Source organism: Salmo salar, chromosome ssa25, assembly GCF_905237065.1.
Source record: "Salmo salar chromosome ssa25, Ssal_v3.1, whole genome shotgun sequence".
NCBI lineage: Eukaryota > Metazoa > Chordata > Actinopteri > Salmoniformes > Salmonidae > Salmo > Salmo salar.
In genome coordinates, this window is record NC_059466.1 from 15,780,986 (window position 1) to 15,805,247 (window position 24,262).

The 24,262-nt window shown below is 41.8% G+C and overlaps 2 protein-coding genes across 7 annotated transcripts in view; both read right to left on the reverse strand.

Annotated features, from left to right (window-relative positions):
* Nucleotides 1–323: 323 nt before the first annotated feature.
* LOC123730556 (protein FAM237A-like) lies at nucleotides 324–770 on the reverse strand. Its single transcript, XM_045707893.1, has one exon. It carries the CDS (start codon nucleotides 768–770, stop codon nucleotides 324–326), a length of 447 nt encoding a protein of 148 aa, XP_045563849.1.
* A 2,737-nt stretch (nucleotides 771–3,507) lies between these two features.
* The window catches only part of LOC106586256 (disintegrin and metalloproteinase domain-containing protein 23), a 34,747-nt gene continuing 13,992 nt past the window's right edge, over nucleotides 3,508–24,262 (reverse strand). Inside the window, exons 9-27 of one of the 6 annotated variants that reach the window (XR_001324162.2) lie at nucleotides 24,109–24,174; nucleotides 23,651–23,719; nucleotides 22,652–22,818; nucleotides 22,294–22,378; nucleotides 22,121–22,208; nucleotides 20,736–20,787; nucleotides 19,044–19,143; nucleotides 18,850–18,921; nucleotides 18,675–18,761; nucleotides 11,996–12,076; nucleotides 11,854–11,904; nucleotides 11,657–11,720; nucleotides 11,367–11,472; nucleotides 11,088–11,207; nucleotides 10,787–10,955; nucleotides 10,407–10,518; nucleotides 8,396–8,486; nucleotides 6,141–6,321; nucleotides 3,508–5,407 (exon numbers count right to left, since the gene is read on the reverse strand). Coding sequence is in view for 4 of the 6 variants with exons in the window: in XM_014173329.2 (XP_014028804.2) it covers nucleotides 5,362–5,407; nucleotides 9,482–9,572; nucleotides 10,407–10,518; nucleotides 10,787–10,955; nucleotides 11,088–11,207; nucleotides 11,367–11,472; nucleotides 11,657–11,720; nucleotides 11,854–11,904; nucleotides 11,996–12,076; nucleotides 18,675–18,761; nucleotides 18,850–18,921; nucleotides 19,044–19,143; nucleotides 20,736–20,787; nucleotides 22,121–22,208; nucleotides 22,294–22,378; nucleotides 22,652–22,818; nucleotides 23,651–23,719; nucleotides 24,109–24,174 (1,626 nt within the window). In the remaining 2 variants the exon portion in view is untranslated. Of the gene's footprint in view, nucleotides 6,322–8,395; nucleotides 8,487–9,481; nucleotides 9,573–10,406; nucleotides 10,519–10,786; nucleotides 10,956–11,087; nucleotides 11,208–11,366; nucleotides 11,473–11,656; nucleotides 11,721–11,853; nucleotides 11,905–11,995; nucleotides 12,077–18,674; nucleotides 18,762–18,849; nucleotides 18,922–19,043; nucleotides 19,144–20,735; nucleotides 20,788–22,120; nucleotides 22,209–22,293; nucleotides 22,379–22,651; nucleotides 22,819–23,650; nucleotides 23,720–24,108; nucleotides 24,175–24,262 lie in introns of all 6 variants that reach the window. The other 5 variants (XR_001324161.2, XM_014173329.2, XM_014173328.2 and 2 more) reach the window with 5 other exon arrangements.

Sequence of the window (24,262 nt, forward strand, 5' to 3'; positions counted from 1 at the left end):
CTGTGAGTCCTGAACAAAAGATTCTGCAAGATAAAGTCAGAAAAACGGATTCATTGCTAGTGGTGAATATGTTTCATTCAGAGATATAAGCATGGTAATGGGTACAGATCAGATCCCATCATCTCATAGTAATTATCTTTTAACAATGACTTGCAATTTACTAATCAATGATATGTACAGCAACACACAACATAGCAGTCATTATCTCACAACACACGTTTATAGGCTACTTCTGTGTTATAATTATGGCACCAGATCAGCCTTGATATCAGTTGCAATAGAAAATGTATCCTGTACACACAGACAGAGCCTAACTCGGCTCCTTAAAAAGTATCCATGCCCAAACTGTTAACTGGAGAGCAAGGTGTCAGAGACAGGTACTTACTGTCAGTGACGAGTGAGCGCATTGCAGTGATCTGCTCATGGGGCCAAGTTAGCTGCCGCCTCCCCAGTCCATGGGTCCGGGACAGGACACAATCCACATAGATGTCCCAGAAGACCTGGGCCAGGTCCCAGAACAGAGCACTGTGCTTCCTGTTGTCTGACGACTTGAGGAACACCATCAGGTCCCAGAAGGCAGGCACAGTGTCAGCGATCCTCGGGGAGCGCATCTCCAGCAGGAGTTCTGAGGAGGAGGTCCAGCACTGTGATGCCCTGCTCAGAGTCAGGGGGTCCACCTGTCCTGGCTTCTGGCCTTGGAGAGGTACCACACATACACAGCCCATGAGCAGCACTGTAGCCAGAAACATGTTGAGGATTGTAGTATCCATCTGCGTCGAGACAGAATGTATGTGTTAGTAAAACATGAATGACATCAATATTCACAAAAACGACGTTGTCTCTAATCAAACACAATGTTATCACTGCATTCTGTTTTCAGAATGGATATTTGAATTAGGCTATTGTTAAAGATAGCCCATAGGAATTTACATGTTCTCAGAATAAACTTTTCCCTTGAAATGGTAAAGATTAAAACATAGTTATTTGTCCATAAAATCCAAATAAAGTAATATGTTCTGAACAAATATCAGGCATTCCATTTTGAATTATGATTTTTTATAAATAACATGCCAAATATTGATGAAAAATAGGCATATAACTGTTGTGTGAGAAAATATCAGAAAAGTGAAAGGCCTACTAAGCTTTTATTTTAAACTGCTTTATTTCGAAAAAAGTACATTTTGCAAGATTAACCTGGCAACAAATATTTCTTAAACAAAACGTTCTAATTTCAGGTTTTTATTAAATATACATGAAAAATCTCATAAAATACAACAGGTGCAAAAGAGGGACTTACCTTTTGTAGAGTGATGTAGTTTGTGCAGCCCTCGATGTTTAGATGCGCATCTGTTTGCTCTCAAATAGAGTACGTCAGTCTATCTAAGGGGGACGGCCAAATAGTTTATTAGCGTTCCAATGGAAGTGATTGAACACTGTCTGACTGTCACATGCTGATTTCTATTGGATGGATTCATCATTTTTGCATCAAATGTGAATTGAAATGTACATTGTTACACATCATTCTTCAGGAATTTTACACTGGAGGGAGGGTTCTTTCATTTCCACAGAGGCTATAACCAAGACCTTCCTCTTTGGCAGTGCATCAATCTGTTCCTTTGTTTTTAAATCCCCTATACAAAAACATAATAAATAAAAACGACAATATTTAATTCATATATTAATAATCCATTTGAATAAACTTTGTCAAGAACTGAAAAGGTGGTTTTATAAACAAACTTGGATTAGGCCTCTGGTCTGTGGTTAAAGCTTGTATTAACAAAAAAACAAGAATTGTGACTAAACCTTTCAGAGATATTATAAGACATATTTCTTGGTAAGAAAGCAAGTCCAGGAGTAAGCAAGTAAACACATGTTCATGAAACAGGCTATTTGGTTGATTACTTTCTGTGGCGTGTTTTAATCATGATAAATGTCTACTGAGTAGGTCATAGGTTAGTAAACACTGACCCTATTCATAATGCAACAATTGGTTGTTTTTACCCCCCAAAATGTTGGGGGATCTCCTCTATTTGCAACCTTATGCAAAGAACTGTTACTTTATTCAGATATCAGAATTTCTTACAGAATTTATAGGAGAATTTGCATATCCTAAATCAGATCTCAGGGATAACTTCAATCCTATTTCAAGCAGTTCGGGTATAACCATATTCCTGAGTGAATGAGTCAGGCTGCTGCACAGCCATGAGTACAGCCCAGCTTCATTCAAGCTGAAGAGTCACGGAGTGGAAGACAGCAGGAGATCTGACTCTGGGTCAACTTGGAAAGTCCTTATTTCCGGCTTCATTGCAGACGAAACACACGGGAGTACTGGTGTGCTACGAAAGCAGTGTGCCGATGCTTTTAGTGAAATGCCACATGCATACGTGATCTGGGAGTTAATTGCAGCCTTAGTGCAAAGCCATAGATAAGTGGGCTGCGGTGGGCTACCACCAAGTCATTCATCCTTCTAATGACGCATTAAGAGAGGTTTTATGATGGAAGTTCCACCTGTTCTCTCTCTGGTGTTTTGACTGGATAAGACACTAGAATTGACTTTCAATTTAAGGAAGCAATCACCTCAGTAAAATTGGGAATATTAAAGTTCAAATCATAATGTTAGAGTGATTATAGGCAGGAAGTTTAGGAATCATTATTCATTAGATGGTATAAACATTTGGAAAGGTTTTGTTACACTGTACATATGTGACAAAAGCTTCAACACTTTGGAGGACTTTATTTAGTTTGAGTTTGAGCTGCACTTCCTGGCTGATGACTCGGTCTCTTCATGACACAGGGCCTACCTACATGTTTATAATACGCTCAAAGTTCATATCGCACACGTCTGAGAACAGGAGGTGGTCAGTGTCACATGATGGATTTATTTACCGACTCAAGCAGAGTACAACATGCTCTAACCTCGTATTCATTCTCTACTACACTTTTATAGCTTGACTGCATTATTTAAAGGCCCAATGCAGCTGTTTAAAAAAAAAAATCTCAATATCAAATCATTTCTGGGTAACAATTAAGTACCTTACTGTTATAAAAAAAAATGGAAATGGTCAAAAAGAAAAATAATTGCTTCTTAGCAAAGAGCAATTTCTCAAGCAAGAATTGTGCTGGGACTGTCTGGGAGTGGTCTGAGTGAGGGGCCTAATTGGACGAGCTTAATGGGGGAGACATGTAACCTAAAAGCTAGCTGTTATTAGCAGAGAGGTTTCAAACTCTCTTTGTTATTGATCTAATAAATTGTACTGCCTGGTGATGTCGCCAGGCAGGCCAAAACTCCATCCCACCCAAACAGGCTTACATTTCTGCCGGTCTTTTCAAACAGCTCTGACACTAAAACAACATTATCATAATTTTCACAATTTAACATTTTTCTTCCCAAACTCATAGTGTGGAAATATATGTAAAACACAGGAAAAATCACAATCTTGACTGCACTGGGCCTTTAAGCACAGTTCTACAGTTCTAAGGCTCATAAGAAAGACAGAGGCTCTTGGATAAAATACTTCAGTCGTTTATTCGTCGGTCCAACTGTACATGATGCAGTGTTGATAGGGACACGAGATGATGACTAATATGGAGGTTTACACAATGCCAGTGCTATGGCAGCACCTGGAACACACCAACTGTCTGTCTGTCAGCTGGGCTGGAAACTAAAGTCCTGGAAAAGTAACCTGTTGAGGCCTCAGCACATACAGTATGTCAGATTAGAAATGTCATCTTAGATTGGTTGAAAAACACACAAAAATTATATTTTCCTTCGATTCCACAAACGTGAAAGGATGTTCTTTCGGCTTTTCACTTGGACATATGAATTCAATTATGCTTTTCCATTCTTTATTTCAGTACTTTGAAGCTAAATGAAACGAGATGTGGGAGTGGCCGAATACAAAAGGTTGTCTGATTCGCACAGGTTTTTGTTCCATGTTTATACTGATATCATTATTACATTTAATAACCCATAAGTTTGTGCAGTATCTTTCTTTGCATAGAAATAAAAGTTAAATGTTTTGTTTGTTGACATGCACCTATCTTTTGTAGCGTATTTTAGCTTGCGGATTTTGGGACTCCCTTATAGAATTATAAGCCCACTATAGTGTGAATGCATGCAGCGTACCAGTAGAGCTGAACTTGATTTCTAGTAAGAGTTTATGAGAGCGCCAAGCTAGCCAGTATAGTGGGTGTTGATGAGGACTGTTAAATAGTGACACCACCGGATCAGACAGGTGGGACTAATCTGCAGGGACACACTGCATGCCTGTCTGCAGCACTGGGAGAGAGAGGCACACAGATTGCAGACAAAGGGGAAAGTGCTCTGTGTGCGACAACATCCAAACATTCCACGTGATTGATTCTTTGGCTTTTGAGTCACTACTGGAAGTACTTAAGGAACCCCATGACGTCATTCATAGACTGGATAATCTGCGATCTATCTTTCTGTCATCATCGCTGTGCCCTGACCTCTAGAGAAGACACATGTAGACCCCTAAATCTGACCTCTCATCTGTACTGTGTATACTGAACCTGACCCTTGACCTCTATATTGGTTAAATACAGAATGTAGCGTGTGGTAACACCTAATAGACAGATTATGACATTGTCTGGTTATCCGTAGCATTTTGGCCCAAATCATAATTGCGTTACTGTTTTTCATTAACATTGCCAAAAACACCCGCTATACAACATGCTTAAAGAGAAAACAGAAGCAGAGTGTGTCAGTGTAAAATGATATGTTATAATTCAGAATCTGAACTCTTTCTCCTCTTTTATGTACAATGTTGCCCGATATATACTTCAATTTATTGAATGTGGTCTGCATTTCCCATTTGGGTTCGAGCATGCAGCCCTCTTCCTCTCATTGTGGTGACCTAAGGAGGAGGAGGCTTTTCAGGGTACCACCGGGTTTGTTTTTTAATGAGGTTCTCACCTCCATTTGACGATTCAGTAGTGATTTCTCTCTTCTTTTTTTGTTTTGTTTTGCTGTGTGTTGTTCATAGCTTTGGTAGCCATGCAAAGTCCTTTAGCGAGGGCCCCTCATGCCAGAGCCAGCGAGCTGCACGCTCTGTGCGGGAAATCATGCCTGGTGAGAGAATATAATGGTGTGAGTTCCGCCTGAACGCCTGTGCACTGGCACTAACGATGAAAGGAAAAGGAGAGGAGTTCTGTGGCTCTAGAGATCAGGATGGGGTTGTTAGGTGGGTGGGGTTGAAGAAGGCTGCATTTCTACATGACTAAGATGGAATTTGTTAAATTGTCCTCTATTTCTTTTTCAAGTAAATCTAATGCCAAAAATCAGCAGCTGTAAGTGCAGTCCAGAGGATCCCTCTGTGCCCTTTGACCTCTCCTCCGGCCTTATATGGCACTGGCGTTGGGGTCGTACCGTCGCTTCTTCACATTTCTTCGCGTTCAGGGGAGAGTTGGGGAAAGAAGAAAGGGATCAATACATGGTATATTACTGATGATGGTGGTACAGTCAGTGCACCGTGGAGAAGCAGCCACACTCATCTCTTAGCCAACAGGAGCCATAATTGGTCCTTTCGTACTGGACTGCTCCCTGCAGCTACGCGCTTCAGTGAGGTCACTGGAGACCCTAGATTGATTTGATATGTTCACTATTGGTATGTGTATTGCTGTTGTTAAGTCTTTCAGATTGACCTATGAGTCAATTCTTCTGCATTGTGATGACATCCATTTTGTGTTTCAAATGTGCAACCACAATATGGTGCTGGAGGCAATGAGAAGAGTCTGTGCTAGTCCATGTGGCATACAGTTAGCTTTCCAAAACACAAGGACAAGGATAGGACACAATTCTCTCATTACCATCTCTGACAGGAAAATACATTAGTTCCATTCAAAACATTACCATCTGGGGGGAGAGAGAGCCAACAAAAATGTACTCTATTAAAGGGGGAAAGAGGAGACAACAGCAACACATCAACGACAACAACAACGACAACAACACCAACAACAAGATAACACCAACAGGAGAGTTATGCATAACCTCCCCGTAATGTGGCTTGATGTGGGGCTTCTAGCAGTCTGTCATGCACCTGTTTCAATAGTAGGCCAGTGGGAGGTGGCACTATTGATGTGCGTGGTGGGTCATGCAGCTCAATGCGCCGTGTCTGTACCAGGTCTGTGAAGCAGGCAGCAATGGCAGCTGGTGTGGGCGGGTCCAGGAGTCCTGCTCTGCTCTAGGGCGGAGCCTGGCCATCCAGGTGGGTGTGGCCAGCCATGGCACAAAGGCTGCGGCCAACAATATGGCCCTGGCTTCTCTCTCACCACTTCCGCTTAAACTCTCACCCTTGAACCCTCGTACCAGATTGAGAAAAAGATTATGGTAGTGATAAGAGTATGGTAACCCAGGAGCATGTCATCCTGAGTTGGGCTCAGCCTTTGTGCAATGAACTGACCTTCTCCAAGTCAACCAAGTCTACATGCAGAAATATTTTTGGGGGTGAGAAACATGATGCTTTGCTAACTGACATGCTTTGGTGGCTGCAGTATAACACTTATCAACTCCTTATTTTTCCTTCTTTAGATTTAGGGTGTGTAACAGTCCTGTTGCTTGAGACAGCAGGCTTACTAGCGAGCGATTGGCACTTGATACCTCAGATTAGGGAACATAGCATACTGCATCACACAGTAAACTAGCTGGCTATGTATTATACACTGAGTACACAAAACATTAAGAACACCTGCCCTTTCCGTAACATAGACTGACCAGGTGAATCCAGGTGAAAGCTATGATCCCTTATTGATGTCACGCTAGTGACCACTCTGCAGAGCTGCCTCCATGACAAGATTAATGACAATAAAATCCAAACAGCGTTTTTACCCTAATTGAATATGTGTATATACACTGAGTGTACAAAACATTATGAACACCTGCTCTTTTCATGACATAGACTGACCAGGTGCATCCAGGTGAAATCTAAGATTGCTTATTGATTAATTCCACTTCAAATCCACTTCAATCAGTGTAGATGAACGGGAGGAGACAGGTTAAAGAAGGATAATTAAGCCTTGAGACAATTGGATTGTGTATGTGTGCCATTCAGAGGGTGAATGGGCAAGACAAAAGATTGAAGTGCCTTTGAACAGGGTATGGTAGTAGGTGCCGGTTTGTGTCAAGAACTGCAATGCTGCTTGGTTTTTCACACTCAACATCTTGGGGGGGGGGGGGGGGCTTGGTGCAACTCAATATTAGGAAGATGTTCCTAATGTTTGGTATGCTCAGTGTAGACATGTACAATCTGGAAGAGTATGTGTACAGGACGTATAATCTTAATCCATAGACTAAATTAGCAGTAAGAACAGTTTGGTCTACAAGTGCTCTTATAAAACTGATTAAATGATTTTTCTGCTAACCCCCCCCCCCAAAAAGATGTTATATTGTCACATACGCCAGATAAGTGCAGTGAAATGTGTTGTTTTACAGGGTCAGTCATAGTAGTACAGCACCCCTGGAGCAAATTATGCTTAAGTGCCTTGCTCAAGGACACATCAACAGATTTTTCATCTTAACGGCTCAGGTATTCAAACCAGCAACCTTTCTGTTACTGGCCCACTCTAACCGCTAGGCTACCTTTCCGCCCTAACCAGCAGGTTTAGTAACTGTATTGAACATGCACGTCAAGCTTTGAGCTGTGCCCGTCTTATCAGTTTGAGGTTCTGCCACAGACGCACAGATGCCCATCACCTCTCCAACATAATCTCTATGATAATCACCCTATATTACTGATTGTGGACCTTTATTAAAGTAACTGTCCAATGTTTCCAGATTTCTATGAAATATGTGTTAAATAGTTTTCCTTCCAATTGTACTGTTAAAAAACAGCTTTTCTGTGTTCGAATAGTGTGGGTGTATGTATACTGGTCATTAAAAATATTAATTCGAGTAGACTATTGATTGGCCAGCTGAGCCTCCTCAGGAGGATGATATAATCCTCTATGAGGAAATACAAAGCATTTTTTAAACGGGCTGTTTGAGATACAAGTTTGAAGTGGGGTTTTTTAAGTGTTTTTTTCCCCTCCAATTTATGCTTTGGCCAAAAATACGAGTATAAGATGAGTCAACAACATTATTTGGGTATGAGTTAACAGAATATGAACTTTTAAAAGTGAGATTTTCACTGGACAGTTACTTTAAGACAATGTTAAGTATCATGAGCACAGACAAGATTACTTTAAATATGCCTATGTTAAGTGTGTGTTTACGGCTTACCATGTAAGTCTATGTGTGGTTGATGTGACGAACGTATCAGGTATGTTTGTGTGTCGCCTTGGGTCTATATTCTGTAGCAGGAGCTCAAACCCTGGTGTCTATAAGCAGCAGCAGGGATGCCAGAGTCACGGTAGGAGAGACATGCGGTGTGTTGCTTACTTAAAGCCCCATCCAGTCCCCCCCAGCACTATGGCAGCTACCAGGATGGCTCCGGCGATGGAGCCTATTATAAGATTGGTGGCACTAGGACCTGCGAAGGGTTATGGGGGAGAAAGACATGAATGCCTCACGTATGGAATTTCTCTACACATGGATGATCTTACACAGATGTTAAGAACAAGAACACATAGCATGAGAATACCTGTTGAACTGACTAATTACGTCTATGGTATATTTTTGCATGCTCGTCAGGCCCTTCTACAATAATGTTACCATGGTAGTAGTGATCGTGAATCTGATGTGATGTAGCACTTTGCTTGTAAATTCAAAGGTCAAGTCTACATTTCAGGGACCCTATTGTCTACGGGCAGAGGTTCTGAAAAGACAGACCGCTAAGTTGAAAAGTTGGGCAGAGCAATGGTCCCGATAAACATGGTGGTTAGCACACAGCAAACCACAGGAGACCATAGACCTCTCTGTTACTGTATCATCTTAAGCTGAGTTGTTTTACTCCTTTATGGTGGCATGTACCTAGCTACAGTCTCACCCTAACCTACATTAGCTTCCGATAACAGGTTGCATAAAGGATCTGTCTCAGGTGATCTATATGAGGATTTGAATCGTGGAAAATGACCACATGGCACTATTTGGGAGTCCCAGTCACCACACAGCCCACCACTGAAAGACAGGCTATCTCACTGCGAATCACTTCCCTTGACTGGGGTCTATCTCCATGCCCCACATGCCCCAGAAAGGAGAGGATCAGAAGAGGAGCCACATGACGAGTAATAGGAAGAAGAGGAAGAAGAGGAAGAAGAAGAAGAAGAAGAAGAAGAGGAAAAAAGAGGAATAGGGAGACTAATAATAATGGGGGAACAACAGGAAATGGCGGGATAAGGGGAATCCATCGATCAATCACATGACACTGAAACATCCAATCACATGACATTTATATGGTCACCACCAACACGAGACAAAGCCACCAGGACGCACACACGGGCTCAGGCCGGGTCACGAGACCCTCAGCCAGCACACTGAGGCACAACAATGAGAGGAAGAGCTGTGGAAACGGAGAAAGATGCTTACTCTACTCCCCACCCTGTGCCTCCAAAAATCACCCCCAGGGCCAGAATGGTCCCTGCTACTGCCCCTATCAGCCTGTTAGTTGCCACGCTCACTGCGCAGAGGGAAAAGGAGCATTATCATTATTACCACCTGGTCACAACAAACAGCAGGCTTCTGTTCTGCTTCAGTAACATGGGTAGAGTGATGCCGTTCCCTTGGCAACTGTCCATTCCGCCTCCCCTCCACCTGCTGTCGAAAGCCCTAGGAAATCCACTGACTTATAACAGCCAATAGAAATACTCAGACATGACTATGTGTTTATGTTCAAAAGGCTCTCTATAGCTGTGATGCATGGTGATATTAGCAGCTAGAGGCCTCAGCTAAAACATCTTTCTCTATTCTCCTGTGAATCATTAGACGTATCTGTGTACCAGTTCCATGTTATTATAATAATATTAATGGTAATAATAAACTTGATTTGTTTAGCACCTTTCATACAAGCAATAGCAGCTTAAAGTGCTGTTACAATTAGCACTTTAAAAAACAACAATAAAATAACACAATAAAACATGGTAGTAAAACAATAAGAGCAATAAAAGCAGAAATAAATGAATTAAACATAAACCAATAAAAATATCAATTAAAAAAATGAATTAAAAACAATTACAAATTAAAAACAGACAAACAAGAAATAAAAGGCACACTAGCTAAAAGCCAGCGCCATCTTGAATGACCTTTCAATCACATTGACATGTGCAAATGTTCTGCGACATGTAGCTTTGATCTTTAGACAGAAGAGGGTACTTGATAATAACTGACATATTAACAAATGTACTTTAAATGTGATACAAAACTCAATGGAACGACTGTACTCAAGAAAGGACGTTATATTTAGTCTATCATGGAGAGGCGATAGGGACGTTCTGAAAACTAGACGGAAACAAACCCTTTGGTCCTTCATCTTCTGCGGGCGCAGGCTCCTTGGGGGGGTCAGGCATGCTGCAGTCTGTCCCCGCCCATGTAGTGTCACAGGTGCACGACGCCTCATTGTTACACACCTGGTCAGGTATGATAGAGGGAGCAAGAGAGGCGGGCAGGGAGAACTTCATTAACCTATGCTCCATAACAAGTAAATACGTCCCAGGTTCAATGGTTACCGCATGCTGGGGACGAAATTTTACACGCTTGTTGAAATTGTAGTGAATATGTCACCTAATTGACATTGTCACTGGAGACACCATTGTGGACACTTATGGCTAATAATAGAGCATTCAAGGTTGTGGTAATCGGCTGGGCTCGAGGGTTAAGCAGCTCCCCTGGACTTACCCCGTGGGCTGAGCACACCTGGCTGTTGGGCCCGCTGGGACAGGCACTCATGTTGAGGGACTGGATGGGCAGACACTTGCGGTCAAGGCACATCATTGACGGCCCACAGGGCGTCCCGTCCTCCACGTAGCCTAAATCAGTCTCATCGTCCAAAAGAACATGGCCACCACTGTGGCGGGAGAGAGAGATGGGTAGACAGAGAGCGAGAGAGAGAGAGGGGGTGCCGTAGGAGAGAGGTCAGACAGTATCCGTGGCTGTTGTCACTGTGTGTTGACATGTGAGGTGAGACGGTTGTCTTCACCTGCAGTCCACCAGTCTGCCCTGATGGTTGAAGGAGGTGGGGGTGATGTCTCCCTTCATCATCCCGATGCGGGGGTTGCGTCCTATGTTGCTGCACAGCAGGGACCCACAGAACACATCGCTGCAGACAGAGAGTCCGAGAGAGTTAGAGCTAAGGGAACACTGATACTTTGTGAGTACTGCACTGATGTAGAACAGATACAGCAACACTTGAATGTTTGTTGTGGTATAGCGCATAACTACAGTGTACAGTGTATATTTGGTATCATGTTCAACTCACTGCTTGCTGCACTGGAGCCATTTCTCTCCGTCCTTCCCACAGTTTCCCTTCTCTGTTCCCTCTGTATTGAGCTTCTCATAGCAGAACTTCTCGGAGCCTCCCGCCTCTGCAGGAAGATGCAACATAGGAGAGGAGAAAGGGAGGATGACCACACCTCACAACAAGCCAACATAACTGGAGCGCAGACAGCCGTCTCAGATTCTGTCTCAATGCCTTTTTGACTACATATTTTTGCATGTCATCTCTTGCAGTGAGTAAATCAACTTAAGCAAAAGGGATTTTGAACTCACTTGAACCCCAGAGGTATTTGCACTGGTTCCCCCTGGTCTTGCACTCTCCACCGTAGCAGCGTCCCTAAAGAGACAAAAGGGCACACTCATTCATTCCCTATCTGTTCAAGCAAACTTATGGTGACAACCATTTTCTAAATCATACAATCTGAATAGATATGAGGATGTCGTCGTGTCTCAGTGATCATGCTGCCCACCTGGTCGACTTGACAGTGGTAGCCATCTTGTTTGTGAAGGTTAGGAGGGCACTACAACGAACGATATACAAATATTTCCTTTAAACAGAGCTGAACGTTTCGTCCTTTCTCAGAAATGAATAATAGTTAGAGCCCAACTCACCTGGCCAGAGTCTCCTGAGCATGTCTCTGAGATGTCACAGTCATTCACCGCATAGCGACAACTATAACCTCGTGGGTAGAACTGACATAGAGGGAGAAAAAAACAAAAGAGTGGAATTTCCTGTACCACTTTGGTATCTCATGCAACACTAAGAAAAAACCTAAAGGAAAACACTGCCCACTGCTGTTCATGCTCCCAGATGATTTTATTGATAAAACATTCCGACCCTTAGGTCTTCATTAGGCATCCATATCCCAGGTGGGGGTGGAAGGTCCTATATGTAGAGGCAGTGCTCAGTGACATCACTTCCTGAAACAAGAGGTACAGATTTATAATATAGGTTCACAATATCGACATCCAATATAATATACAACCGTACATGCGGGAATGTGATAAATATTTACAGTGATATTTTTTCAAGTCTCTGATCCATGGTCTGATCGAAGTTTCAGAATGAAGTGGAGATTGCAAAGACAGAATATGAGTATATGAAAGTTGACTGACCAACCACACCTGTCATGTACACCCTCCCCAAAATTCACAAGAACATGACCCCACCTATACCAGGCAGGCCCATTGTGAGAGGTCCCGGATCTCCGAAACCCTGGCCGAGCTCTCTACCCACGTACACCAGAGACTCTATTGATTTGATCAATGTTCTAAAATCTGTGGACCACATACCAGAACATTCTATTCCGTGTACTTTTGATGTTACCAGTCTATACACTAACATCCCCCACCAGGGTGGACTAGCGGCCCTCATGTTCTACCTCTTCCCAGCACCAATTGTATTGTGGACTTGGCTGAGGAAGGTTTGAAAAACAGATGGTGCTGAATCCAGAACTTAACTCTTTTCTCCCCAATATTGTCCTCATTTTTAGATATTTAGATGATATTTTCCTGATCTATACAGGGACTCAGGAAGAACTCTAGGAACTCCATGCTGATCTAAACTCTATGAATGAGCACCTCCTTTTAACCATTAATCCAAATCAGTTTTTTTGATGTGATGGTTATTAAGGACAAAATGTCCCTCTCTACTGATCTCTACAGGAAACCTACGGAAAGGAACACTTTCCTTAGAGGTGACCGTCTCCATCCACCTCCACTCATTAAATGTCTCATGTGTAGCTCTGATGCTTCTTACCAGAAACAGACCACGGACCTCACACACAGGTTTAAGGAAAGGGGGTACAAAGAGAATTGGGTCAAACATGCCGATGATCATTTTGAAGGTCTGACACAATTAGAAAGCCTTCAACCAAAAGTAAAAGAAAAAGCAGAACATGTCCCTTCATGCTTCACGCCTTGGGGAAGGCATTCAATGACATTATCAGGAAGCACTGGTACATTGTTGACATTGACCCACAACTGAAACCCATCTTTAAACATCCCCATGTATGGTCTTCAAAAGACCCCCAAACCTGAGAGACTTTGTGGCCAAATCTGACTACCCACTGGGCACATACGTCAATTCAACATCTGTTCCACATTGGTTCAACGTCATTTCATTGAAATGGCGTGGAAACAATGTTGATTCAACCATCGTGTGCCCAGAAGGTACCCACCAAAATTAAAAATGTGGCTAATGTGGCAAATGCAGTTTCACGTACAAATGTGGCTATTTCACCGACCACAGGATAAGGCCTGATTATCTGCATGTTTAAAATCAGATTTTATGACTTTGTGGCTGTGCCAGCTAGTGACCACTCTGCAGAGCTGCCTCCATGGCAAGATTCATGACAATAAAAGCCAAACAGCTTTTTACCCTAACTGAATAGTGTATATACACTTATACACTGAGTTTACAGAACATTATGAACAGCTGCTCTTTTCATGACATAGACTGACCATCTACATCCAGGTGAAATCTATGATTGCTTATTGATTCAATCCACTTCAAATCCACTTCAATCAGTGTAGATGAACAGGAGGAGACAGGTTAAACAAGGATTTTAAAGCCTTGAGACAATTGAGACATGGATTGCGTATGTGTACCATTCAGAAGGTGAATGGGCAAGACAAAAGATTGAAGTGCCTTTGAACGGGGTATGGTAGTTTGTGTCAAGAACTGCAATGGTCCACCACCCAACGGACATCAGGCCAACTTGACACATCTGTCGGGAGGGAATTGGAGTCAACATGGGCCGGCATTCCTATGGAACGCTTTCCACACCTTGTAGTGTCCATGCCATGACGAATTCAGGCTGTTCTGAGAGAAAAAAAGGGGGGGGGCAACTCAATATTAGGAAGGTGTTCTTAATGTTTTATACCTGTATATCACTGTAAATATTTATCACATTCCTCATGTTTAGCTTATTAGGATCCACATTAGCTACTGCACATGCAGCAGCTACTCTTCCTGGGGTCCACATAAAATGTACAAATACATGACAAAGTACAGAACAACAACATAAGATATTACATGAAATTTCAAATAAAAAATAAAAATAAGTTATATATTGAAAAGACACCAAGAGACAACAAAAGTACTATTTTCACACTATTTATATAAATTGTGCCTTCAGAAAGCATTCAGACCCCTTGACTTATTCCACATTTTGTTGTGTTACAGCCTGAATTCAAAATGTATTTCAATATTTTTTTGCTCACCCATCTACACACAATACCCCATAATGACAAAGTGAAAACATGTTTATAGAAATTGTTGGAAATGTTATGCAAATTAAATACAGAAATATCTAATTTACATAAGTATTCACACCCCTGAGTCAATACATGTTAGAATCACCCTTGGCAGCGATTACAGCTGTGAGTCTTTCTGGGTAAGTCGCTCAGAGCTCTGCACACCTGGATTGGACAGTATTTGCTATTATTTATTTCAAAATTCTTCAAGCTCTGTCAAATTGGCTGTTGATCATTGCTAGACAACCATTTTCAGGTCTTGCCATAGATTCTGAAGCAGATTTATGTCAAAACTGTAACTTGGCCACTCAGGAACATTCACTGTCTTCATGGTAAGCAACTCCAGTGTAGATTTGGCAATGCGTTTTAGGTTAGTGTCTGGTGGAAAGCAGACTGAACTAGGTTTTCCTCTTGGATTTTGCCTGTGTTTAGCTCCATTGCTTTTCTTTATCCTGAAAAACTCTTCAGTCCTTAATGATTACAAGCATACCCATAACATGATGCAGCAACCACTATGCTTGAACATATGGAGGGTGGTACTCAGCAATGTGTTGTATCTGCCACTGTTCCTAGGCTGCTCTTGAAAATAATAATTTGTTCTTAACGGACTTGCTTAGTTAAATAAAGATCTTTAGAGGAGCTGTGATACTATTTGTTTTTAAAGCTAAACTTGCTTTTTGCCTGAGTAACCTCTGGTGGCAGAACATCCCATGATGACATGGCTCTATACATAACTGAGCGACACATTAAATCTGTTTTTGGTTTGGGTACAGTGAAGAAACCCATAGTGGCATGTCTGGTAGGGTATTTGTGTCTGTTTGAAGTGTATGCAAATAGATTATATAAGTGGTTAGGCATTTTCAACACACAAATGTTTCTTAAAAAGACTAAAAGAAAAGCCACAACCATGAAAGACTATCATGCCTATTGTTGTGACCATTGAACAAGTTGAAGAAGCTGAACTCCTACGAGTAACATCTGTGTATGCATGCAAGCTGCTTTATTTTGAGCCAGCTGCAGCTTTGCTATGTCTTTCTTTGCTGCACCTGACCATATTACCAGACAGTAATCAAGATGGGACAAGATCAGAGCCTGAACAACTAGTACAGTTGATCTTTGTCTTAAAAACATATTTTTATAACAGACATACATTATCTCTCCCCATCTTCACAACAACTTTGTCAATATGACTTGACCATGATGACTGACCATCCAATGTTACTCGTAGGTGTTCAGCTTCTTCTACTTGTTCAATGGTCACACCCTTTATGCACAACTCCAGTTGAGTTTTAGGTCTAAGAGAATCCGTTGAACCAAATACAATGCTTTTGGTTTTAGATGTATTTAAGACCAGTTTATTGTTAAATACCCGACACTGACTGTAACTCCTTGCTAAGAGTCTCAGTGAGCTCACTGGCTGTAGGTGCTTATGTGTAGAGTGTGCAATCATCAGCATACATAGTAATTTTAGCTTCTTGTAAGACAAGTTGCAAATCATTCGTAAAAATAGAGAAAAGTAACGGTCCAAGGCAACTGCCTTGAGGGATACCGCACTGTACATATCTGATGTTAGAGAAGCTTCAATTGAAGAACACTCTCTGGGTTCTATTAGATAAGTAACTCCCCAAACATGTGATGGCCGGTGATGAAATCTAACAATACAGCTCCAACTATGTTCTTATTATTAATTTATTTTAGCCAATCATCAGTCATCTGAGTCAGTGCAGTACAAGTTGATTGCCCTTCACTATACGCATGCTGAAAATCAGTAGTTAACTTGTTCTTTGAAAAATAGCATAGCATTTGTTAAACACAATTTTCTCCATCAGTTTACTAAGAAGAGGCACCAAACGGATTAGTCAGTTGTTAGAGCCAGCAAAGAGTGCTTTACTATTTTTAGGTAGTGGAATTACTTTAGCTTCCTTCCACACCTGTGGACACACACACTCCTTTAGGCTTTGGTTAAAGACATGGCAAATAGGCCTGGCAATACAATCTGCTTCCATTCTCAATAGTTTACCATCTAGGTTGTCTATACCTGGTAGCTTATCATTATTGATGGATAACTATAATGTTTTCACCTCTTCTACACAAACCTGACCAAACTCAAAACAGCAATCCTTCTTTTACTTATTATTCATTATTTTCAATACACAAAATATGATAGTTTACTGTTCAATGTTATCATTTAACTTCACAGTTTATCCAATTTTCCAGTGAAATAGTAATTGAAATGGTTGGCTATATCAAAAGGTTTTGTTATAAATGACCCATCAACCTCAATGAACGATGGAGATGAATTGGTTTTTTTTGCCCAAGGTGCTCCAAAGTATTTTTCCATTGTTTTTCATGTACTTCAGTCACACAATTTCTCAATTGACAGTATGTGAACCAATCAGCTGAGCAGTGTGATTTGTTTGCCACCTTTTTTGCATAAATTATTTGAACCATACAATTTTTCAATTCATCATCGATCCAGGGGGCTCAAACGGTTCTCACAGTTTCTTAACAGGTGCATGTTTGTCATCAATTGGCAAGAATAATTTTACAAATACCCCAAGTGCTGCATTTGGATTCTCCTCCTTATACACTTCAGAACAACATACATTTTTTACATCTTCAACAAAACAGTCTCGAGAAAACATATTGTATGATATCTTATACACAACTTTAGGCCCTGCCTTTGGGACTTTGGCTCTCCTTGTTATTGCCACAATGTTCTGGTCACTACAGCCAATGGGAACTGATATTGCTTTGGAGCAAAGCTCTGCAGAATTAGTGAAGATACGACCAATACAAGTGGATGTAACAGATCCAACACTATTGGTGTACACTGCAGTTAGTTGAGTGATAACCTGGGTCATGTTACAGGCATTAGTCACAGTAAGAAGGTTCCTCTTGAGAGGACAACTAGATGATAACCAGACAATGTTCAGGTTACCAAGAAAATAAATATATTTGTTAGCATTAGAGACCTTATCTAACATCACACACATATTCTCCATATACTGACAGTTTGCCTATAGCAGCATACTAAAAAAGAGTATGGTTGTGTGTCACAGCATCATCGGACTGAGCTTGTTGTCATTGCAGGCAATCTCAACGCTGTGCATTACAGGGAAGACATCCTCCTCCCTCATGTGGTACCCTTCCTGCAGCCTCATCCTGACATGACCCTCCAGCATGACAATGCCATCAGCCATACTGCTCATTCTGTGCATGATTTCCTGCAAGACAGGAATGTCAGTGTTCTGCCATGTCCAGCGAAGAGCCCAGATCTCAATCCCATTGAGCATGTCTGGTCCCTGTTGGATCGAAGGGTGAGGGCTAGGGCCATTCCTCCCAGAAATGTCAGGGAACTTGCAGGTGCCTTGGTGGAAGAGTGGGGTAACATCTCACAGCAAGAACTGGCAAATCTGGTGCAGTCCATGAGGAGATGCACTGCAGTACTTAATGCAGCTGGTGGCCACACCAGATACCGACTGTTATTTTAGATTTTGACCCCCTCTTTGTTCAGGGACACATTATTCTATTTCTGTTAGTCACATGTCTATGGAACTTGTTCAGTTTATGTCTCAGTTGTTGAATCTTGTCATGTTCATACAAATATTTACACGTTAAGTTTGCTGAAAATAAACGCAGTTGACAGTGAGAGGACGTTTTCTTTTTTTGCTGAGTTTATATTTGATATATTGACTGTTGATATTGTGAACCTATATTACATATTTGTACCTCTTGTTTCAGGAAGTGACGTCACTGAGCACTGCCCATATATATATATAGGACCTTCCACCCCCACCTGGGATATGGATGCCTAATGAAGATCTGAAACGTTGTATCAATAAAATCTCCTGGGAGCATGAACAGCAGTGTACAGCATTTTATTTTTATCTTTCACGAGTTCACCTATAACTCCAGCACCTGCAAGAAATGACCTGGATGTGCCTATGTTCTTCAGCTTTTGTACACTAAGAAAAAAAAGCCATTCTGGTTCTTGGTGAGCAGACTTACACAGTGATTAAAAAGCCCTTACCAGACAAGTGTTGTTGCAGCAAGGTCCATCAGCACAATGTGCACCATTAGCTAGGGAACACTTCTTGCAGCACTCCTTGTAGCACTCCTACAACACAGACGGCACCACCAGTCTGACACTGTATTCCAATAATATAAATGTGATGTAAATAGAATAATATTGCATCGTAACTCACGGATCTAGCGCCGCAGTCACACTCCTCTCCCACCTCAATGTATCCATTCCCACACTCTGTGGATTCAAACAGCTGCCAAAGCAAACACAATCAGAGGGTTATTATGGTATTTTTATTACTGGTTATATACAGTATCTGTCTTTGATATTCTGCTGTATGACAACCACAACATGAACTGTTCTCGTCTGACTCACCTTGTTTGGCCTGTTAAAAAGACAGGATCCACCGCCTTTCAGCAGGAATTCCTTGTAGTCTGAGATGCTGCATTTGGAGAACATCCGGGGATGCTGGACCCTGGGGGTTAAGGGATACATCCACCTTTAACATCCAGCTTTTAAACCCCCTAGAGTCTATTGATACACCGGTTCGTCAATCTAAGTAACATAACACAAAAATCCCCATCAAAATCCGTCAGTTTAAGCTAGAGATATAATGTTTTTGTATGGGCGGCGTCTCAATTCATCGCATCCGCCAATGGCGTCCTTCTGCATCTGCGGTGGAAAGTGTCAGAGCTACAGCGCTGTTTGTCAGACCAGGAGAGATCCCGAAAATCGATCTTCTCACGAAAACATCTGTAGCATCCGGACGGTTTGGCCAACAAAGTATTATGACCACTCTATAGAAAGGGGACGTAGGGCAACATGATGGTGTTCTCCGTTTTGCTCTACGACTCCCACAAGTGTCACAGGACTCGTCTGAAGGTAACCCATACAGATGAATGGGAAGTACGGAGGAAGTTTTGTGCCAGCAAAAATAAGTGGTTAAATATGTGCAAAACTATTTTTTGTACAATTCCTGAGCTTTTTGATATCTCATAGATATAGGACAGACACTTCAAAACATTATTCCTTATGATTTATTTTTTGACTGTCTTTTTTGTCATTTATGAATGTGTTATTCAATGCATTTCTATGGGTTATAGTAGGCCAAATGTAATATTTTATAACATTTATTTTTATTTTTTTCAGACCTAATCCCAATTGAGATGTTGTGGCAGGACTTGAAACGATCAGTTCATGCTTGAAAACCCGCAAATGTCACTGAGTTAAAGCAGTTCTGCATGCAACAGTGGGTCAAAATTCCTCCAAAGCAATGTGAGAGACTGACCAACAACTACAGGAAGCATTTGGTTGTAGTCATTGCAGTTAAAGGTGGCACAACCAGTTACTGAGTGTAAAAGGGCAATTACCCTTTCACACATGGGAATTGGGTGTTGCATAACTTTGTTTATGAAATAAATGAAGTAAGTATGTACAGTAATTGTTATGTTATTTGTTCACTCAGGTTCCCTTTATCTAATATCAGATTTTGGTTGAAGATCTGATTACATTCAGTATCAACAATATGTTCCCGGCACTGTAAACGATCCATGGTATGACTTAAAAACAATTCCATAAGTCAGCTTAGAGCAAGAGGCTGTACGAGCAGTCAGTCACGTCAGGTGACGCACTCTGAGCCAATGTGCCTAAAGAGGCGCTGTCAACAACACAAGCATGACGCCAGGGCACCTTTCACATGCTAATGCTGGTCATGACCCAGGAGAGACTCAGCTGAGCTGCAGCTCTGCACACCCTGTCATTATGGCGAAGGGAGAGCCATACCCTGCTATCATAGAGAGGGGCTGGGGGACTGGGGGGTTAGCAGCTTGTTATTGCCCATTTCCGTCACACAAATCCACGGAAAGAATCTATTCTCTCTCCTAATCGAACCTTTAATTATAACATCTGCTTCATGGTGTTATACTCTTTCTCTCTGTCTCTCTGTCTCCCTCTGTGTGTGTGTGTCTGTGTGTGTGTGTGTGTGTGTGTTCAAGAGAGAAAGACACAGAGACAGACACAGAAACAGAGAGAGAAAGTGAGAATAACAGTTGAGTAGTAGAACATTACCCAGTATCCTCCATGATGCAGCCCACCCAGGAGTCAGCACAGCCACATTCCTCTGTGAAAGAACAACACACAACATGGCTATCTTACAAAGAAATTGGTACAAACATACACTACCGTTCAAAAGTTTGGGGTCACTTAGAAATATCCTTGTTTTTGAAAGAAAAGGTCATTTTTGTCCATTAAAATAACATCAAATTGATCAGAAATACAGTGTAGACATTGTTAATGTTGTAAATGACTATTGTAGCTGGAAACGACAGATTTTTTATGGAATATCTACATATGCGTACAGATGCCCATTATCAGCAACCATCACTCCTGTGTTCCAATGGCACGTTGTGTTAGCTAATCCAAGTTTATCATTTAAAAAGGCTAATTGATCAGTCTCAACGTCAACGGTGAAGAGGCGACTCCGGGATGCTGTCCTTCTAGGCAGAGTTCCTCTGTCCAGTGTCTGTGTTCTTTTGCCCATCTTAATCTTTTATTTTTATTGGCCAGTCTGAGATATGTCTTTTTCTTTGCAACTCTGCTTGAAAGCCCAGCATCCTGGAGTCGCCTCTTCACTGTTGACGTTGAGACTGGTGTTTTGCGGGTACTATTTAATGAAGCTGCCAGTTGAGGACTTGTGAGGCGTCTGTTTCCCAAACTAGACACTCTAATGTACATTGCTCAGTTGTGCTCTTGCTCAGTTGTGCACCGGGGCCTCCCATTCCTCTTTCTATTCTGTTTAGAGCCAGTTTGCGCTGTTCTGTGAAGGGAGTAGTACACAGCGTTGTACAAGATCTTCAGTTTCTTGGCAATCTCTTGCATGGAATAGCCTTCATTTCTCAGAACAAGTATAGACTGACGAGTTTCAGAAGAAAGTGCTTCGTTTCTGGCCATTTTGAGCCTGTAATCAAACCCACAAATGCTGATGCTCCAGATACTCAACTAGTCTAAAGAAGGCCAGTTGTATTGCTTCTTTAATCAGAACAACAGTTTTCAGCTGTCTTAACATAATTGCAAAAGGGTTTTCTAATGATCAATTAGCCTTTTAAAATGATAAACTTGGATTAGCTAACACAACATGCCATTGGAACACAGGAGTGATGGTTGCTGATAATGGGCCTCTGTACGCCTATGTAGATATTCCATTAGAAATCAGCCGTTTCCAGCTACAATAGTAATTTACAACATTAATAATGTCTACGCTGTATTTCTGATCAATTTCATGTTATTTTAATGGACAAAAAATGAGCTTTTCTTTCAAAAACAAGGACATTTCTAAGTGACCTCAAACTTATGAACTGTAGTGTATGTGCCTAAAATGTTTTAAACTGTTCCTTAAATAGTGTCTGTAAGGCAGAAATGAATGTGCAGTGATGAATGGGAGCCAGTCTCTGTACTTCTCTTGGCGGCTGGATCCCACTGGATGCCTAGGTTCTGTGCCAAGCTCTGGGAGAGTGACGAAGCCATGGTCCACGTGGTGCCATACTGCAGGTACAACAAATCAGCAGTTACTCGTCTGCTCTGCTGTAATCAAACAGTCCGATCATGTACATTAGTCAGCACATCTTACCTCGTTGACCCCTACTCCACGGCTCACAGAGCACATGCCCCCGAAGTACGCTGCGCTGCTCCGGCGGTAGTGGAAGGTCACATTGCTGTGCATCAAAGAGACACAGAGTAACTATCAAACAGACAGGTAGACGGACAAGTGAGAGGTATTCAGCTGCCCTTGGAGGACAAATGGAAGTTGATGGAAATGTTTTGCTTTATTGCTAAAGCCAAAGTATTAGGGCCTAGTCCTCTGACATGCTCTAATATTCTGGGAAGCCATAAGGACTCAGTGTGTAAGAGATACTAATGGCAGTCTCGGCATATGGCGAGTAGCCGCATGGGTTGGCCCCGAGGGACAGAGAGGAGAGGGCACTTACGTGAAGAGGTGCACAGAGTCAGCGTGTTGCTTGATGCTCTGCGCCCGGTACTTAGAGAAATCTTTCAGCATGTCCAGTGGCTTCACACTGATGGGAATATGGTCCTTGTCTGTCCATATCTCCACGGCAACCAGAACAACCCGTGTGTGCAGGTGCTCCTTAAAGATCTGTCATCGGCGCATGATGGGTGAGGACACAGAGAAAGAGAAAAAGAGAGAGAGAGAGAGAAATGACAGCACAGGGACAGGAGAAGAACACTGGGTGTGAATGATCATCTGTACTGTCTGAGGACAGACATGGGACAGGGGACAAAGCACACTGGGAGCAGGGAGAGACAAGGGACTGTTATTGCACATCACAGCTACACAGAGCAACAACAAACACTGTAGTGATACAGTACAGAATCTGAATAGCACAGACACGAGTATGGGGCCGACTCAGGGTACAGGAGATGTACAGTGTGATACATGAGGAAGTGGTCATTACTGGGATCTGCCCCTAGGGGCTCTCTAATATACATGTTGAACAGCTTTTCTCAATAGACATACAAGTAATGTGATATACACCACTGGGGGCTGCTGAGGGGAGGACGGCTCATAATAATGGCTGGAACGGAGCAAATGGAATGACATCAAACCATGTGTATTTGATACCATTCCACTGATTCCGCTCCAGCCATTACCACAAGCCTGTCCTCCCCTATTAAGATGCCACCAACCTCCTGTGCTGGACGCATACACATAAACATTTAGGTATTCCTGTGATTTGCAAAAAACACAATAATTGATTCAACTATGATTGCACTGAAAATATACCTCAAGGTACACAAACATATCAACAGCCAGTAAAGTATCAGAGTTTAACCTTATTCTGGATGTTCTGGTGGGCACCCTGATATATATACCAGAAAAAGGAAATAGAGGACTGAATATTTGTAGAGTTTAAAAGAGGTACAAAGTAAAGAATCACTTCTCAGAGCCAACTGAAGAGGTTACTCACAGCATCCACAAAGTTCACCACTGACTTGGCAAAGTTCCTGGTGTGCTGCTTGGTCTTGTGTCGTTTATACTGCACCCCACACAAAAACAATGGCACATAACTTTGATTAAAAAGGATTATTAAGTGCAATTGGACTAAATACTTAAATATACCAAGTTTCTCCGACACCATTTTAAAAATGCATCAAATATGTATGTTGTTTTTTTGACGGTCCAACAATAGAATAAGACTGGTGTTTTCAAATCTGAACGATGGTTATGTTAGATAGGATATGAATCACGCGTCCACCACATTCAATCGTGTTGCACCCTCTTGTGGGCAAAGTTGGTTGAATACTATTTTATGTCATTCTTTACAGTAAAAGAATGAAACATTGCTGAAATATTTCACACCAGCTCACTCATATTTCCTGTCTTGTGTCTATGTGTTGGCTGGTTGTTTTTTCTGAGGGCACATACCATATTGTGGTCACTGACAATCATAATCTCCAAATACTTCATTTCCTCAAAGACATTCCGAGGCATCTGAAAAAAAAACACAGATGAGTTCACTATCATAACACACAGACATGAAAGATATATAGAGGAAGACAACAAAAGACAACATGTTGTG